The sequence below is a fragment of the Glycine max genome, chromosome 17, assembly GCF_000004515.6.
Source record: "Glycine max cultivar Williams 82 chromosome 17, Glycine_max_v4.0, whole genome shotgun sequence".
Taxonomy (NCBI): domain Eukaryota; kingdom Viridiplantae; phylum Streptophyta; class Magnoliopsida; order Fabales; family Fabaceae; genus Glycine; species Glycine max.
The window spans coordinates 40,517,642-40,536,108 of NC_038253.2; the positions used below are offsets into that span (position 1 = coordinate 40,517,642).

Sequence of the window (18,467 nt, forward strand, 5' to 3'; positions counted from 1 at the left end):
CACTTGAGTGGCAAGTTTTGTGAAATTGAATATTTTATTTTCTTACTATGCTGGAGGTTTTGAAATTGTTTGTGCCTGTAATAACCCCTAAGTATGCTCTGCATCTACAGTATGATTTAACTGGATTCATTTAAATCTCACCCCACCCACGGAGGAACATCTTTTTGTAGCTTCAATCTTTGACCCTAAAGTGAGTGTGGAAAAAGAAAAGTTTACAAACACTCCCAAAAAGAAGGTAAAGGAAAAGCATTTCGCCGTTCCCAATCGAAATCGATGACGACAGTTTGAAGAGTCATCAAAATTTGACTAAATGTTACTACTATTTTCTTTTCAATCAAAGAATACCAATATTTATTCAACAAAAAAATGCCCTAATTTAATCTGAACCACATATTAGTTTTGTTTATTTTTTCATTTTAATTTATATGTAAGTTAAGTTTCAAATAAATACAATTAATTACTTGTAAGAAAATATTTAATTCAAAATAATAATTAACATAAATTCTTATCATTTTACTATTTATTTAAGTGAAAAATAAATAAAACTCCAGCTTACATATTTACACATTAAATCATTTTCCAACAAAAAAGTTGTTTAATTAATTATAATCAACTATGAGATTTGGAATACGAGTTTTATTTAAGCATATGGTCAAGTAATTAACTGTAATTAAGCTGTTAATTAAATAACTTGATAATTTTATTTTTGACAAAAATAACTTGATGTGAAAATATGGTGCTAATCCTGAAACTAAGTATGCATTTGTTGTACATTCATTCTTTTTTTAATCATTAATATTTGAAAATCATGTTACATCTTAACTGATCTAAAGTTCTATTTAAATAAATATATTCGTAAGTATTTATATAAAAAAGAAGAAATAATACATTAAAATTTTCTATAAGCTAAAATGAACATATGTACTTTAGCTTTTAGAGAAATTAAATGATTTTTTTAATAAAAGTTAAATACGTAAGTTGATTTTGGTTTATGAAAAATGTTTAATTTATTTCACATTTTTGTTTTCTTCTTTATAATTGTTTATAAAATGTTTATCTAAAACTAAGGCCTAAAATTAAGATGAGTTAATTTAAGAGGATAAAATTCTTCCAACATTTGTTTTCTTCGTATACAAGATTCAAATCTGTTTCTTTTTTTACATGTAACTTTATGTAATGCCTTGTTCGGATGATAAAAGAAATAGAAAATAGGATTAAAAAAAAAGAAATATAACGAAAATGTATTATTTAAATACGTAAAAATGAAAAAAGAGAGAAAATTTATTTCCTCTTTATTTATTTAATGAGAAAATGGAAATAAATAATATAAAATGACACGATTAACTTTAATTGAAATTTGTTAAATTAACAAGCAAAAAGTGAGTGTAACATGCAGAGTACAAATATTTTTCACTTTATCTGAGAAAATCTCAGCAACAGAAGATGGATCAATTTTTTTGTGGATTTTACTGTAAAAAAAAATATTCTTTTGTCAGACTTTGTAAATGTCCATCTTCAAACACGAATGACTTTTTCTGTAATATATCTCTTTCTCTTTTCATTTCTCTAAATTTTAAATTTATTCATCTAAATTTCCTGTAACTATAAACTCGAGAGGAGTCTTAAAGAACATATCCTCTAACGTATATTCCTTCGAATTCACACTTTTTAATCAATTAAAATTTATGGAAAATTATAAAATCAAGAGCGAAACAACAAATACTACTATGATATAGGATTCATTAAATTTTATCATTTTTAATAAATTTCAATAAAAGAAAAGAATGTGTTGTTAATATTTCTATATGTGTCAATGCATTTCACGTATTCTTTAATTAATGGAATAAAATAAGAATTTAATGTCTAACAAATTATTTTATATTGTCATCGATCAAAATTCATTATTTAAATTACTTTTAAAAAATAATTATTTTAAAACTAAACAAATTTATATACGAACGATTGCGTAAACATTTTACATTAGTAAATTTTACTCATAAAACAAATGCAGTACAATTTTATTAGTTTTTTTCAAATTAAAAAAAAATACAATGATAATGGTACAATACATTTGGGATTCAAATATCATAATAATTCTTTTTCTTTCTTTCTTACATACATGAATCATTTTCCTTTGAATAATTTCTGACCTTCTGTTCTGGGTCCCACTCTTTCTAATAATTAGGTTATCAGAGAAGCAGTCCACATGGAATGCAATGCGTCCACGCGCGCCACCAATCAATCTCAACCGTTCAATTTCTCATCGCATCCCAGATCTTACAACGCGCACGCATCGGCCACACAATATTCGGTGCAGCCTTCCATACTTGAACATTTCCCCACCTGAAATTTAGCTTTATGAGATTCTTCATTCTTCCACGCATCCAGCGAAGACAATTGGAGGAGGAAAGCGCGATCCTCGTGACTCGCGACCCCTCGGGTTTAAATCCCCTGCGACGCAGCACAAGCTACTACTTCACCGTCACCGGAGAAAATGGCCGACGACGGAGCAACCTCGGCGGCGACGAGCCGGAGAAAGCCGTCGTGGAGAGAAAGAGAGAACAACAGAAGAAGAGAAAGACGAAGAAGAGCAATAGCAGCGAAAATATACTCAGGACTTCGAGCTCAGGGGAACTTCAACTTGCCAAAGCACTGCGACAACAACGAAGTTCTGAAAGCTCTCTGCGCAGAAGCTGGTTGGTGCGTAGAAGAAGACGGAACCACTTATCGCAAGGTAAATCTAATCTAATCAAACTGTTCATAGATCTCAATGAAATGGTGCGTTTAACTTTCTATTTACGCTACATTATAGTTAGTTATCGTTCTCGTTAGTCGTTAGACGAAGCTTTCTAACTTAATCACAGTATCTGATTATGACCCTTTTTACTACTACTACTACTACTACTACTACTACTACTACTACTACTACTGTGTAATTAGATACGGAAATTGTAGCTTGTGATAAGTAGCAATAAATCTCTGCTTGTTGATATGCCGAAGACGGAATCAAACTTTGGTGCTCAAGTTTTGTGTGTTAAATTGTTGATTTTTTTTTTGTTAGGTGATGTAAATAATCTTAATCCTTAATGAAAAAAAAAAAAAAGAATTATGTGTATTTCAACATATTCAGAACTTGTAATGCATGTACTGAGATTATTAGAGTTGCTCACTTTAGACTGTTAGTTGTTGATGTGGTTAACTTGCAGTAAGTAATATGAAATGTTGATTTTCTCATCAACTATTTGAGATTATTAGAGTTGCCCACTTTAGACTCTAAATTGTTAACGTTAACGTGATTAATTTGCAACAGATAATATGAACGGATGCTGAGATTATTAGTGTTGCTCACTTTAGACTCTAAATTGTTAATGTTAATGTGATTAATTTGCAATAGATAATATGAAGTGATGATTTACTCACCAACTACTGAGATTGTTAGAGTTGTTCACTTTAGACTCTAAATTGTTAATTTAATGAGATGAATTCGCAGTGGTAACGTGGTTATGTGTTTTGGATGAATAGGGTTGCAAGCCGCCTCTAGCCAATGGTGCTGGGAGCTCCATGAGAAACATTCCCTTTTCTTCTTCTCAAAATCCAAGTCCTCTTTCTTCATCATTTCCCAGCCCAATTCCTTCATACCAAGTTAGCCCTTCCTCCTCCTCTTTGCCAAGCCCGTTTCGTTTAGATGGGGATAAGGACAATGTATCAAACCTCATTCCATACATTCGCAATGCGTCCTTGTCTCTTCCTCCTCTCAGGATATCAAACAGTGCCCCTGTGACACCACCTCTTTCATCACCAACATCAAGAAATTCAAAACCAATTCCTACATGGGAGTCTATTGCCAAAGAATCCATGGCCTCCTTCAATTACCCTTTCTTTGCAGCGTCTGCCCCTGCTAGCCCCACGCACCGTCACCTTTACACCCCTCTCACTATTCCAGAATGCGATGAGTCCGATACTTCCATTGGTGAGTCTGGCCAGTGGGTGAAATTCCAAGCATTTGCTCCTTCTGCATCTGTGTTCCCAACTTCTCCAACCTTCAATCTTGTTAAACCTGTGATTCCGCACAGGATGCCTGATAACTCAATCCAAGTGATGAGGACGAGTTCAGAAGAGTTTGGGGTACAGGTAAAGCCTTGGGTTGGGGAAAAAATTCATGAAGTGGCATTGGATGATTTAGAGCTCACACTTGGAAGTGGGAAGGTGCGGAGTTAGGCTGCTAGCAGAATTACCTCATCTGGGTTATGTAAGAATGAGACCACAGGATTGTTTTTGCTGGTTGGTTGTTCACTCAACTTGGTGTTAGAGCTTGAGTTAATAGCTACCTCATCCAGCTCTGTTGGTGCAAGCAGTTTATCTGGAAGAGACTAGAGAGTTATTATTGGGAACCGGATTTATCAGATGTTGTGGGCATTTTATGCAGAAAATCATCTCCTTCCATGCCTTGGGTAAAATATAGAAATGAGAATTTCACTTCATCCCTTCATGATTAAATCAGCTATGGTTCAAAAAGGCTCATCAAACATAACTGCTTAAGTATTAGGTGGTGTGAGTGATTTGAAATAGAAATTTGAGGTTTTGTCAAGTTTATTGTCTATCAGAAGCTCACAAGACCAGCTTATTTGTTAATGTCATACATTTAAATTGTATTGTTTTTCTTTATGTTCCTGTTCTTTGTATCAAATAGTTTGTATGTGATTTTGATTTTCACCAACAGGTTTTGTAGTGAGCTCAAAGCGAACAATTGTCTCTTTTGTTGTCTTTCTACCATATTGACCTCTTGATAACTAAATGAGCCCAAAGTGGCACGAACTGTGATATTTAATATGGAATTATATTACTAGCCTCCACTGATGAGGCCATGTGGCACTTTGGGGTGTTGTTCCCTGGTTGGTGGCGTGTATAATATGCAATGAGTTGTGCAGAGTAGATGTTTCTTTGGAAAGAAGTACAATGTTCCATTAAGGTGCCTTGGGGGTTGCTGTTATATTTCCGTTCAGGTTTGGTAATTGGGTACTTTCTTTATGTCTTCTTGGGTGATTTATTTGTTTCTCGGAGAGTTTCATTGATGGCTTTTTGTTTTTTAAATTCTGTTTTTTTCTGTATAATTTGTGGTTGGGTGGGGATGGGTTGGTAGTTTGCATCTTTGGTTGGGTCTCATCTTTATTCCTTTGCTACCCTACAATAGTTCGTAGCAGAACCTCGAGGGTAGTCCGTATATTTGCTAGCCAAATATTGGCATGGCCATAGTTTGTTGCAACAAAGCACATTTGATGAGGGTACATCAGAAAATGTTCAAGTGATCTCTGATGAGATCATTGATCGTGCATTGGAACTTATGATGAATCCTTTTTGGCTAGTATTATATGCAGAACAGAAGTTGTTGGATGTCCGTAATGAAGAGAAGATGTAGATCCTCATGGTACCTAAATAATTAGGGCAATTTGTCAGAATGTCTAAGAATTATTAAAAAAAAAGTATTTTAGTCATATTCTCAATCTCAGTCAATGTGGAACATCTTAACTGATTTCAACCGGTAGGGCTGACTTACATGCAGAGACGTGTTAGAGATATAACATAACAATTAAAAGTTTCTTACTTCAATTTAAATCAGTCTAACAACTCGTAATATGGGCTTTTATTCAGCAATAGTTGCATGTTTCTTCCTTTTCTGAACTCCTTTCGTAGGTCACCATAATATATGCTTACTATTCGATTTAGAGTTTTGGATCATATTTGCTTTCCAACAAACTTTGGCTAATCAATCCCTCTCTGGGTTCTTTCTTAGGATGGATCCTCCGGAGTTGCCTCATGGAGTCAGTCCTATTCTATCTTGAATTCGAAATTGTATATTTGCAGCAAGAATGTGGATCATCCCGGTTGGACGGCATTGAATGTTGGCAACTTATGTTGGGAAATTTACTCTTGGAAGTGCAGATATTTTGCAAAAGCTATTGTAGAAATTTTTTTATATGTAAGAATCAAATGGTCATCCGATTATATGATCATTTACTTAATAAACAATAAAGAAAGAGATAAGAAAAAAAAATCGGATAGAAATGAATTGTATGAACACCTAACAGTAAAAATATAATATTTCAGATGCAAAATATGTATTTTTAGTTTTCAATTAATAATTATGTTTTCTATTGCTTCTCTCTTTCATTATTTGTGGCTAAATTACTCACTCAGTCTCTAAATCTAATTTAAGTTGCGATTTTTTTTTCCTTATTCATTAAAAGTTATAAAATCACCTCTTAAGTTACACTATAAAATTTTGGGGCATAATTTTAAACTTTAGATTCTCCTAAAAAAAACTATTAAATTCAACTAATTCATAACAAAATGGAACATAAACAAATAAAGTTGCATAAAAAGTGTGCTCCACCAGCAACCAAAAAATTGAAATATGTAATATCAGATTTTTTTTTTGTGATTGATTAAGAGACTTACTTTTTATGCTGTTTTTTTATCATATTTATAATCATTTTTGTTTCAAACATTAATTCATTTTTATATGTAAATAAATATAATAAAGATAAGTTTCATATTTTGAATTGGTTCAAAATTGTATCTCAAAATCTGAAACATTCATTATTTCAAAATATGATTGCGTTATAAAAAAATCTTACTTAAGGAACTATTTTAATTTTTAATAAATAAAGAATTAAATTACAACTTTAAAAAAAGGTAAAGGCCAATATTTTAACATTTATCTATTTCTTCCTTAATAAAAAAAAAAATACCATTTTCATTTTTTTAGAAATAGAAGAAAACTGACTTGTCAACTAAATGCGTGTTTGAACAAGCTTTGATAAAAATGATTTTAGATAAAACTAATTTTGTGAAATTTATTTTGTTTGAAACTAATTTATAAGTGATATGATTAATGTTTAGATATTTTCATTATGAAACTTAAGAGTAAAATTTAGTATAATTTTTATATCAAATCTAAAAACTATTCAAAATTATTTAAACCCAAAATCAATTATAGATCCAAATTCAATTTTCAAATCTTCTGTAAGCATAAAACTAAAGACAAGAGTATATCTAAAATAAATTCTAAACTCAAAATAAATTCTTTTACATCAAACTAAACACATGATGATTTTTTATTTTTAGTTTTGAATTTATAAAAAATTAAACCTAATTTTAATTTTGAGGGTTATGTTTCGGTTTTAAGATTTTAGATGTTGTTTTAAGTTGAAAATAGATAAAATAAGTATCCTTACGTATTTTATCAGGTTCTATTATGAAATCATCAGATATATTAAAATTAATTAAACATAATAAAAATAACTAAAAAGTATAAAAAAACCCACAGTCTGTTTTTCTCCTCTCATTACTGTAACTTTTCATATGATCCTCTCCTCGATTTGTAAACGCTCATCAAATTCCAACATCACCATCACCAAACCTATAATCGAAACAAAAAACACAAAAACCCCAACATCAACATCACAAACTAACATGAACAGTACAATATTTAGGATCAAGAAGCCAAAACTAGATTCTGCGATGAGGAAAATGTGATCTTCCAAGAGCCTTAGGATCGTTGATTTTGTGCGAGAGAGTGTTGCGACAGTTAACAGATCGGCGACTGCAACATTGCGGCGCAAGTCCACTATGCTCACTCTGTGTTTTTCTTCCAACTTTCTTCAACAGAGGGAAAGGAGACACGCAACAAAACTAGCAAAGAGAGAAAGAGAGTTGTGAGTGACCAGCACACAACACCATCTTCAAAACCAAGAGAGACCCACCAGTTCTTTCCTAAAACCTATTTTTATTTTTATTGTTTTGTAAATCTAGTCAAAAATGTTTTAAAAACTAAAAAAACACAAACTCACAATAAATTTATCCAAATAGATTTTAGATTAAAAGTAACATTTCATTTTAGTTCACAAACTCTCCAAACAAAACCTTAAAAGAGAATGATTGTATTTTAAAATCAAAAAAATTAAACACTCAATCAATAAGTATCTTTTCTCATTATCTCTCTCTCTCTCTCTTTTTTTCTATCCCATTACATCAATCATTTCTTTGTCATGTCTTCCTTTCTTTCTTTTGTAGACACATCTAACATTTTTCTTTAGAAGACTTGCAGTTGCAGCAGCATCTGTTCCCAGTCGGTGGCAGAACAGCACCACCCTCAATGGATTCCAATTCCAAACCTTCCGCACCACCCCCGAACCCTAACCCTAACCCTAATTCATCACCCTCGGAGAAACACCAGAGAGACCTACTGAACCACGTCGAAGCCTACCTCGCGAAGCGCGACGGCGTGGACAAGCTCCTCAAGATTTCGCGCTACACCGCGAAACTCATCCTCGCCACTTCGCTCCTCCAATCCAACAACCCTACCCTCTCCCACCGCCTAAAATCCTTCGAATCCAGCGTCGGCGTGAGCCGAAAGGCCTTCAGACTCGGTAAATTCGTTCAAGACCTAAACGCCCTCAAAACCACCCATCCCCATTCGAACCTCGATTTGTTCCTCTCCGTCCTCGCCTACGGAGGCGAAGGCTTGTACTACTTCGTGGAGCAGTTCGTCTGGCTCGCGAAATCGGGGCTGATTGATGCCAAGCACTCGCGAAAGTTCCAGAAATTGAGCGCGTGGGCGGAGTTCGTGGGTTACTTCGGGAGCGTGGCACTCAAACTCGGGGATTTGGGTGCGATAGCCCAGGAGGAAGCGTGTTTGAAGTCGAGCGTGGAGATCACGCGCCTGAGAGAGGGTGGGTGTGTTGATGAGGAGGCGCAGTTGGGGAAGTTGAGGGACAAGAAAACGATGAAGAGGCTTTCTGTTGTTCAGGATTTGGCCGATGCGGTTATGGCTTTGGATGATGTTTTGGATGGAAATGGACCGTTTTCGAAACCGGTTTTGATGGCTTCCGCGGGGCTATTGTCTGCGCTTATTAGCACTCACAAGAATTGGGTTTCTTGCTGAAACTGAAACTTCTTGTTGTCTGAGTAGTTAATTTTTTTCACATATAGACAAAAAAGGAATGGTAATAATATATAACACGGTCTACGCCAAGAGAAAATGGTGTTTAATAGGTTGTTTGTTATGCTTATAGTTTTAGATTTGTTACTGATTTATGAATGAATAAAAATGACCATGATTCTACTCTTTTTTATAGTGTTGTGGTTGTGGTTGTGATTGTGGCAATCTATCTATTCTTATTACAATTCTACTCTTTTTTATGAATGAATAAAAATGACCATGATTTGTTACTTGCTGCCTGACTTTGTTTCATTTGGTGTGGTTTTGAATTTTGATAGAAGAGAATCATGTTAGCTTTTGTGTTATGTAGAATCCTATGGTTGATTAGTGTGGATTTTGTTGAGAGCAAAATTGTATGTTTGTAGGGATTGGATTATATGTGTGTGTATATATATATATATATATATATATATATATATATATATATATATATATATATATATATATATGTATATATATTTTGTTTTCTTATAAGCTGAATTGTACATTTACATGAGAAATGCTTTTCTTAGTTGGAAGGGTATTTCTCCCGAAGGGTTCTGTTTCGTGCTTCTGTCAAGTTTGACTAGGAGGAGGTTCACTACATTATCCAACAAGAATATTTGACTAGGAGACCGTTTTATCCTTCTTTGATATCTATGAGTATTGATTTATTGCAATGTCAAGCAATTGGGCCAATCCCTTTTAACGAAATTTGGACCTCTCCCCATACAGACTCAGAACACAATCATTTTACCATATTACATATATTATCTCATTTCATTTGATTAACAAGTTTCAAATATACAACATTATGCGTGTCAACCACATTCTTTCATCATAAACATTGCTTCAAAAGTATAATGCGACATTTAATGAAAAAAGCTAATGCTGATTTCATTTATTTAACCAATATGTGCTCTTTTGATGAAAATATTGAAGAAGTATTGTGCGCAATCATCATGAATATTAATACAATAAATATTGCTAATAAAAATAGATATTTTTTTATTTGGTACCACCGGTCTTTAAGTTTTTCAGTGACATCGTAACATATTCTTATAAGTTTTAGTCTTTTAGATTGATTATAAGATTAATTTTTTATCAAGTGTCAGTCATAATTAAAGGTCATCACCTCTTTCTAATAATATAATAATATATTATGCGGAATCAAACTTGATATTTATTGTATATATTTTTTTAAGTTTCGTTGGCTAAATTTTCATTAGATATGTTAACTGTTTAGTATTTTTTTAATCATTCTATATATGTTTGTTATGAAACAAAAATTGGAAAAACATTGAGCATAATTTTTTTCACTTTCATATTTAAGGGTATAATAATAATGATGATGATTAAACAATTTTATTCTTAAAACTGAAATAAATAAGATACTAACATTTATCTTTTTGATGAATAATTTTATCCTTATAATTTATAATTTTTTTAGGAGCTTATAATTTATAATTTACTTCTTAGTGTAACGAATGTATTTGAAACTTTTATTTGAAATTCAACTTATCTTTTTTCACGATTTCCTATGCATGACTTGCATAAGTTTACATGAATAATGTTAAAGGTTAACGCTAATAAATATAATATCTTACAAATCAATATCTTTAACAGGATTTGATAAATGAATGTTTAAATAAAATTAGGTTGAAGATATATAAAAAAATCATAAAAAATAGAATTTAATTAAAATATACTGTTACGGTAATTACTTCATACATTTATTATCTAATACTTTTCTCTCCATATACCAACAAATATTAAAATGTATAATAAGTTTGTTAATTTTTAATGTTTATAATAAATACTACTTTAAAAATTATAATAAAGATAATCTATGATTAATGGATAATATAAATTCTTTTACACTAATAAAAAATATATCAATTAATATTTTCTTGATAAGTTTAGTTTTTTTTTTTCCTTTTCACTTTCTATTCTTATCTACTCCTGTAATAAAATAAAATAATAATATAAGGGGCTGGGATTCATGGAAATTTCGAGATTCCTGAAATTATGGCAATTTTCTATATTCTTCTTCCCACCGGTCATCATGTTGTGGCTGTTGCAGGTCCTTCTCCGAAGCTTCAAAGTTAACTGAGAAAGATCCTAACCCTAACCTAAGCCTCCCTCCCTCGTTCCCTTAACGGTAATTCCTTTTTTCTTCAATATTTAACCCCTTTCGGTTACGTTCCTAGCTTTTTCAGTTAGGGTTTTTATTCCCTCCAATTTTAAAATCCTTCGTACTCGTTTATTTTTTTCTTTCAAATTTTCCTTTCCCTGACTTCAATTTTATTTTAATTATTACTACGAGCATGACTTTCTCAATTGGATGATTTGTTGACCTTTTATTGTGGAATAATAACCCAGGTCTCTGAATAATTGAAGATTTGTCGAAGGGATTTGTTTTTGCTTGTGTGCTGTGTTGAATGTGAAATTTAAGCATTAATGTGTTGGGAGCTATGAGATTGCATTGTTTAGCTTGTGGTGAACCTTAATTACTGCGTTGGTGAGAAAATAAAATGCCATCTAATTACTTTTCAAGGCTCGCAGCTTCGATTCAGAGATCGATTGCGGGGAAAGAAGGCCGAATCCGGGACTCTGCCGAAGTTCTCATTGGGCAAGGGAAGTTGTGGTTTGGTAGTTCTAAGTTTTTTCATTCTGTGCATAGCTCATATTGTGTGGAAGTGCAGCTTCTAGTTTGGCCCGACGTAGCCTTAGCTTCGAGCTCTGAATTAGGTGGCAAAAGGAGAACATTGTCTGTAGTTGACACGCTGTCTCGGACATTTTCGGTTCCGTCGGTGTCAGGGCCTTCGTTTCAGGTCTGTGGATACCACATTGGTTCTACCCTTGCTGGACCTGATCAGTTTTCTAGTGGGACGAGATTTCAGATTAAGACAATGGCTGCCCACTTGCCCAGAATATTGGTTGGTGAATCCTATTTAGATAACCTTACTTTGAAGGGTAGTCGCCGTTCGCTGTCAACCAAGAATAGCAGCAGTATATGTTTGAGCACGAGTTTGAGGAATCGTGGAAAAGTGAGCATGAGATTGAAAAACCATCAGCAGCCAGATAACACTGCAATTTATGGATATTTAATTTATAATGCTGCCAAGACCTGGTGTAATTCTCATCCTTACATGCAGTCAGGGTCTGGAGATTTTCATACTTTGTCATCTTCGTGTTACTCTGTTGGGCCTGCTCATGATGTGCCTTTTGACACTGCTGCCCGCGAGGAACAGTTAAGCAGTTCTGCAGATTCATCTGAACAGTATGTTATTTTCCTTTGGTGTTGACCATTCTAAACATAGCATGTATATGAAGCAATATCAATTCGCTGCAGTTAAATCAATATTTATATATTGTCAGTGGCGGAGCCACTTGCAGGTGTTGGGGGCCTTGGCCCCCCTAACTTTTTTTTTTGATTATATTTGTTTTAATGTATATTAAGTAATTATTTTTGTTTGGTATTTTTATTTGGAGTTTAACTATTTGAGCATTATTTATCTTTTTATTTTTTATTAAGTATTTTATTCTTTTTATAGTCTTTATTGTGGAAATAATATTTTTTAGATTAAATATTTGAGTATTTTTTTAAGTGTACTTTTCTTTTACAATCCTTTATTGCTATTTTAAAATATATAAATGGCTGTATTTGCAATCAAAATAACTTCATTAGTCTGTCATTTTTATTGATTTGATAAACGTCATTTATTAACCTTTTTCAACAGACGGGGTAAACTTATGAACACTATACAACATATTGACAACTTGAACATTGAGACACACCAACAAATATTCTTTCTGCCTATCACTATTCTTCACATATCCTCTTTGTTTTTTTGGCATTTTGTTGTTGTTATTGCTATTGTTTGTGACGCCACACTCTGCTTCTAGTCTTGGGTGCATGATTCCAAACTCACTGTCATGTAAATCTTGGGGAAGAAAACTGGATATGGAGTTGCACTGGAGGTCGGTTAGAATTTACTTTTAGCACATTAGTCTGTCATGACAGGACATTCTTCTTCTACTTTTCAACTATCTGAAAATAAATGATTTCTCAATGATTTTTTACTACTAATGCTATTGTCGTAAAAAATAATTTGGTAAGTAACAATTTATTTTAATTTAGTAAATTTTTTTATCATAATGGCTCCCCCCAACCCTCCCAACCTGGGTCTGTCCCTGTATATCGTGATGCTGCTTGTTTGTGGATTAGAATGATAATTGTGTCACTTATAGTTGACTGTTTGTGGTTATGGCTATAATAAACATCCATCTATGATTGAAATGATTTTAGAAGGCTTGAAGAGTGCAGATGTTTTGAACATGGGGATTTGGCTGATGGTATTTTGAGTTAAAAAGATATTGTTGAATTCCATGTTTACATAAAAAGGTTCTTTAATCTGTTTTAACATATTAATATTTTAAAAGCACACTAAAGATGAGATTTATAGACATTTGCATTTGACTGGTGCAATTCTGGGAACATAAACAGGAGAGTTCCCATACTAGAATAGAATATGCAGAAATGCATAACCCTCACCTGTCAAAATGGAACAGCTTTTTAATGGTTTTATAAAAGAAAAATAATGATCAGACTGTGTTAGTGTCTGCTGCATAATTTTCTGTTTCTCTTGTTATTTTGTACTAGTCATTTTGATACCATCATAATACCATCCTACAGGGGAAAATTCATAAATTTGCTTTGTTGTATTGCCTTTTGGATCAACAGGCAACATATATAAGCTACATAACAAAAAATGTGTGGAGGCTATATATGGTGGTTAAAAGTATGTTCTAAATTTGCAATCTTAATGGCTGATATCTCATGATTGGAAATGTTGACTGCAGGAAAACTCCTTTAGGTAAGACCCTTAAGTTAATATCAGGATCATGCTACTTGCCTCATCCCGATAAAGAAGAAACTGGTGGAGAAGATGCTCATTTTATATGTTCTGAAGAACAAGCAATAGGGGTGGCAGATGGTGTTGGTGGCTGGGCAGATCTTGGTGTTAATGCTGGATATTACTCTCGTGAGCTCATGTCCAAATCAGTGGAAGCTATTCAGGATGAGCCCAAAGGTTCAATTGATCCAGCTAGGGTGCTGGAAAAAGCACACTCAAGTACAAAAGCTAGGGGTTCCTCTACAGCGTGCATCATTGCACTTACTGATCAGGTTACCTTCACCTTTATGCTGTCCTCTTTGGAATATTGTAGCAGCTTCTGTTCCATCACTTTGACTTATGGTGCTTTAAGCATCTCAGAATGCTGATAGACTAGTACTTAATTTACCTTAGTTTTTGCTTCCATTTTCTTGATGTTTTGAGTATCATTTATGTATTATCCAATGGTCTTCTGGTGATTACTTTCAGCCCTTGTAGCTTATTTTCCTCATTCCAGCATTCATTTGTGATAAATTTTTAAAGTCCTAGAAAACGAGTCAGTGATATTCTGATTTTCAACAGGGACAATATAATTTGTCAAGGCAGTAATCTTAGAGTTAGAACATTGTAGATCTTGCACCCTTGTGAATGTTAACTGACTGGAGTGAATTATGATGCAAAAGTATCAGTTTACATAACCAAATGCTGTCTTAAATAATTTATGGTAAAAAGTGGCCCGTGATGTGCCTGTAATAGTTAAAATCACCCTTAAAAATCTTTTTGATGACTTGAAGTTAATTTTTTGAAATATAAGTTTGTCAGCATTGGACCCATCTAAGCATAAGATTATGTAATATGAAGCCTCATTTAATAAAGATGGTGGTGTTTGTTGAGTAGCTTTGAACTATCAAAAAGACTAAGGTAGCATTTGATGGACAGCTTAAAATGGGGCGAAACATAATATGTGTTCTATTATATTTTGGTGCATTTTAGAAAGAGAATTGAACTGGACACAAGGTAATAAAAGTGGTACATTTTGGTTAAAGGGTGGAACCGAGGAGAATGAAGCTGGACACATTATTCCATTCTGTTCTATTCGCACACCAAACACTACCTAATAATTTCTAGAAAATTTCCTCAAACCTAGACTTTTTTTTTCCTGTTCTTCCTATTATATTTGTTACTTGAGGGTACTATGATGTTTCTAGGTTACTAATATTTTGTTGTAAATAATCAACTATGCTATGTTATTTTATAATCCTGGAAGAGATTGCTATTTTGTTTCATTCTTTTTGTCAACATATATTAATTCGTTTTTTGTGTTTCTTTCACAGGGCCTTAATGCTATCAATTTGGGAGACAGTGGGTTTATGGTGGTCCGGGATGGGTGCACCATATTCCGGTCCCCAGTGCAGCAACATGATTTCAATTTCACTTATCAGCTGGAATGTGGTAGTAATGGTGATTTACCTAGTTCTGGTCAGGTATTTTCCTTTTGTGGACTCATCCTTGGGAGAACCTGATTAAATTGGCCATTGTAGCATCTTTTATCCACTCTTAATGATAGTGTGTGCTTAATCCTGATTCATGAAAAAATGTTTGCCACTGAATCTGCTGCTTATTTATCACTTCTAATATTGTTCTTGTATATATACTTTATATAAAAAATACATACAAAACTTTATATTATTTTTTCTTTATATTCACTTTCTAATTCATAAAAATCTATCATTCCCTTTTGTATATCTAATGTCAGCTTAAACTTTATAGTAATTTTTCTTTATATTACTTTCTAATTCATAAAAATATCCCATTCCCTTCACACAAAACTTTATAGTAAGTTAATTAAGGCATTTATTTATGAGTTGTGCTGCACAGGCAGCACAGCCAAAAATATTTAATCAGAATTCAGGTAGATCTAATGGTGGTTATTAGAGGGACCAGAATCACATATCTATCCCCCAGAGTCAATAAGCATGTCAATTCGTTGTGTAAAAAATTCTAGATTCTAACATTTTCATTTAATTTATTGTTGTTGAGTCAAGCATATTATATTCCCAGTTTTTGTTCCGTGAATCAAGATTTGGCTGCTGATACAATTGTTAGATGGCAGGTTTGTATTTGAGGTCTTAGTTCTGCAGTTTTTTCTTGGGGAGACTGTTTGTTTCTATAAATCTGGTTATTACTTGATTTGCTGCCTAATTTTGTGTGTTGTTTATGCCCTGCAGTATTTTAAACCATGACTAGTAGTCAAGTTTGATTTTAGATTATTCTTTATGGTGATAAAATTGGAGAATATACTCATTCAGTTATATCGGAAGTTTGGTTCTATGCATCTGGGTTTTTGCTACTAGTAGGATGCTTAGATGGTTTGTCTTGTTTATGTCAGGTTTTTACCATTCCCGTTGCACCCGGTGATGTCATAGTTGCTGGTACAGATGGGCTATTTGATAACTTGTACAATAATGAGATTACAGCAGTGGTGGTTCATGCCATGAGAACCGGATTAAGCCCTCAGGTGACAGCCCAGAAGATAGCTGCATTGGCACGTCAACGGGCACTGGATAAAGACAGGCAGACTCCTTTTTCAACCGCTGCTCAAGATGCTGGTTTTCGTTACTATGGTGGCAAACTTGATGATACAACAGTTGTAGTTTCATATATTTCCGGCTCTGATGATGCATAATTTCATTTTTCTGTGCCCTCTGTATATAATCACTTTATCTCGGTTGTGACATGTGATTTAAAGTTAAGATTTGTAGGTCACATGATAGCTCCATTGAATTTAAAATTTCCATCGTCCTTGTTATGCTTGGATTGTTTGTCCAACTGAGTAGCTGCTACACTGAGAATAGTGTGTCCAGTTAGATTTAAAGGGAAAAAAAGATACTTGTTTTGAGGTTGAGCAGTGAGAAACCGAGTCTATTGACTTCGGTTGGAGGTTAATTCCTGTTGTCAATGTTGTGATCATAACAAATAATATTCCCTATCATGAATTAGGGTTACATTTTTGTTGATTTTGATGGCATTATCACTTATCTGTTTTATTTTAAATCTGCTAATTCCACCAATTAGCTTGGAGGTGGAAAGAAGTGGAAAGATTAGGAAAGCTAATGGAATGAGTTGCGATGGACTTAGCTTTAGTCTAACTTGAAATTTTTAATAAACTCTTCATCTGAACTGAAAGCATGAGATTGGATCAATTTGAGTTGTAGACAATATATATTAATTAAATATTATGTATGATTAAATTATAAAAATGAAAGAGATGTAAAATTGAAATAAATATTTCAAAACAAATAGTATCAATGTAAATAATATATTAAGTTATGATTTGAAAATTCGTTTTTGACGTAGAAAATTTATGTAATATCATGGGAGAATTTCTTTTATGAAAAATAGAAGAAAATAAAGAATAATTATTTTTTCACAATGTTGAATTCATTAAAAAGAATATTTTAATGGTTACAAATTTAGTATAATGGTGATTTGTAATTGAATGATAATATAAAAATATATAAATAATTGAATAATAATATAAAATTATTTTACATATTATATAATTTTTTCTGTAAAAGAAAAAGAACTAAAGAATTTGAATCCTTTCAAGAGTTTTGCCAGTAATAAAAATTTAGAGAAATCTTTATTTTATTTTATTTTTTCAAAAGTTATTCTTCTTGTGTTTTACATAAGCATAGTAGAATTAAAACATTTTTTTCACAATTCTGCGAGATATAAGAATTCTTTCTTGATTTTGTTCCTTTTTCAAAAATTTGTGTTATGTTGCTTAACCAAAAGCCAACACACTAATCGGTCTTCCTTGTTTAGGTTTTTTTTTTTAATCGACAATTATTAATTATCAGAATTAGTTTTGTTTGGAGAAAAGATTGAACCTGACACCTTCTCCTCCTTCCCTTGTACCTTAACTGTTAGAATGTTATGAGAATATTAGTATTTATTTGTTTGAAGTTGGTACAATTTCTGATCATTTGTAAATTGTGATTCTTCCGCAATTTGGATCAAATTGGATGCATGCATGATACATGAGTAATGTCTCAAAGTCAAAGAAGTCGAGTTCATTCAAATGTTATAGATTTCAAATTTCCTCATTTCTTTTATTTCCATTGTTACTATTCATCTGTCTTTTTTATTTCTTCCAAGTTTATCACCATTAATACCTAAAATGCATAAGATATTTCATCAAAATCTATGATGGGATTTCAACATAAGATGGCGAGGGAGAATTGTTTCAAATATCAAGTAATACTCCTTTCTTGAATCATTTTTTTTCATTAATGATAAACGCTTCGCTTTCATTCTTCTTTATTTTTTGCATATTTTTCACACATAAATACTATTTATTTCATTTCACATTGATTGTCATTTTAATATTTAGTTTATCTCATATTGATTGACATTTTCAGTTTTAATAAAACATTAAAATTTTATTCTAATTTTATCCCTATTAATATTATTGTCTTAGAATACTTAATATTTTTTATAAGAAAATCAGAAAGAAAAAAAATAAATATATTATAATAAAATTAATTACTACTAATGAATATTACTATTTAGAAATAATTGATTTT

General features: G+C 32.4%; 3 protein-coding genes across 4 annotated transcripts; all 3 read left to right on the forward strand.

The window, feature by feature from the left end:
- Window positions 1-2,366: 2,366 nt before the first annotated feature.
- BES1-1 (protein BRI1-EMS-SUPPRESSOR 1) lies at window positions 2,367-4,872 on the forward strand. The gene is made up of 2 exons (NM_001371493.1): window positions 2,367-2,734; window positions 3,523-4,872. Exons 1-2 carry the CDS (start codon window positions 2,495-2,497, stop codon window positions 4,216-4,218), a joined length of 936 nt encoding a protein of 311 aa, NP_001358422.1. The 5' UTR covers window positions 2,367-2,494; the 3' UTR covers window positions 4,219-4,872.
- A 2,385-nt stretch (window positions 4,873-7,257) lies between these two features.
- Window positions 7,258-9,128, forward strand: LOC100786784 (peroxisomal membrane protein 11A). The gene has a single exon (XM_003550322.5). It carries the CDS (start codon window positions 8,156-8,158, stop codon window positions 8,942-8,944), a length of 789 nt encoding a protein of 262 aa, XP_003550370.1. The 5' UTR covers window positions 7,258-8,155; the 3' UTR covers window positions 8,945-9,128.
- A 1,848-nt stretch (window positions 9,129-10,976) lies between these two features.
- On the forward strand, window positions 10,977-16,895 carry LOC100787333 (probable protein phosphatase 2C 55). Of its 2 annotated transcripts, none has more exons than XM_003550323.4 (5): window positions 10,977-11,141; window positions 11,363-12,263; window positions 13,847-14,171; window positions 15,213-15,362; window positions 16,268-16,895. In XM_003550323.4, the coding sequence occupies exons 2-5, from the start codon at window positions 11,515-11,517 to the stop codon at window positions 16,562-16,564; spliced, it is 1,521 nt and encodes a 506-aa protein (XP_003550371.1). In that variant the 5' UTR covers window positions 10,977-11,141; window positions 11,363-11,514; the 3' UTR covers window positions 16,565-16,895. The 2 variants fall into 2 exon arrangements, with proteins under 2 accessions (XP_003550371.1, XP_006601312.1); XM_006601249.3 differs by having other exon boundaries at window positions 11,363-12,233.
- Window positions 16,896-18,467: the final 1,572 nt, after the last annotated feature.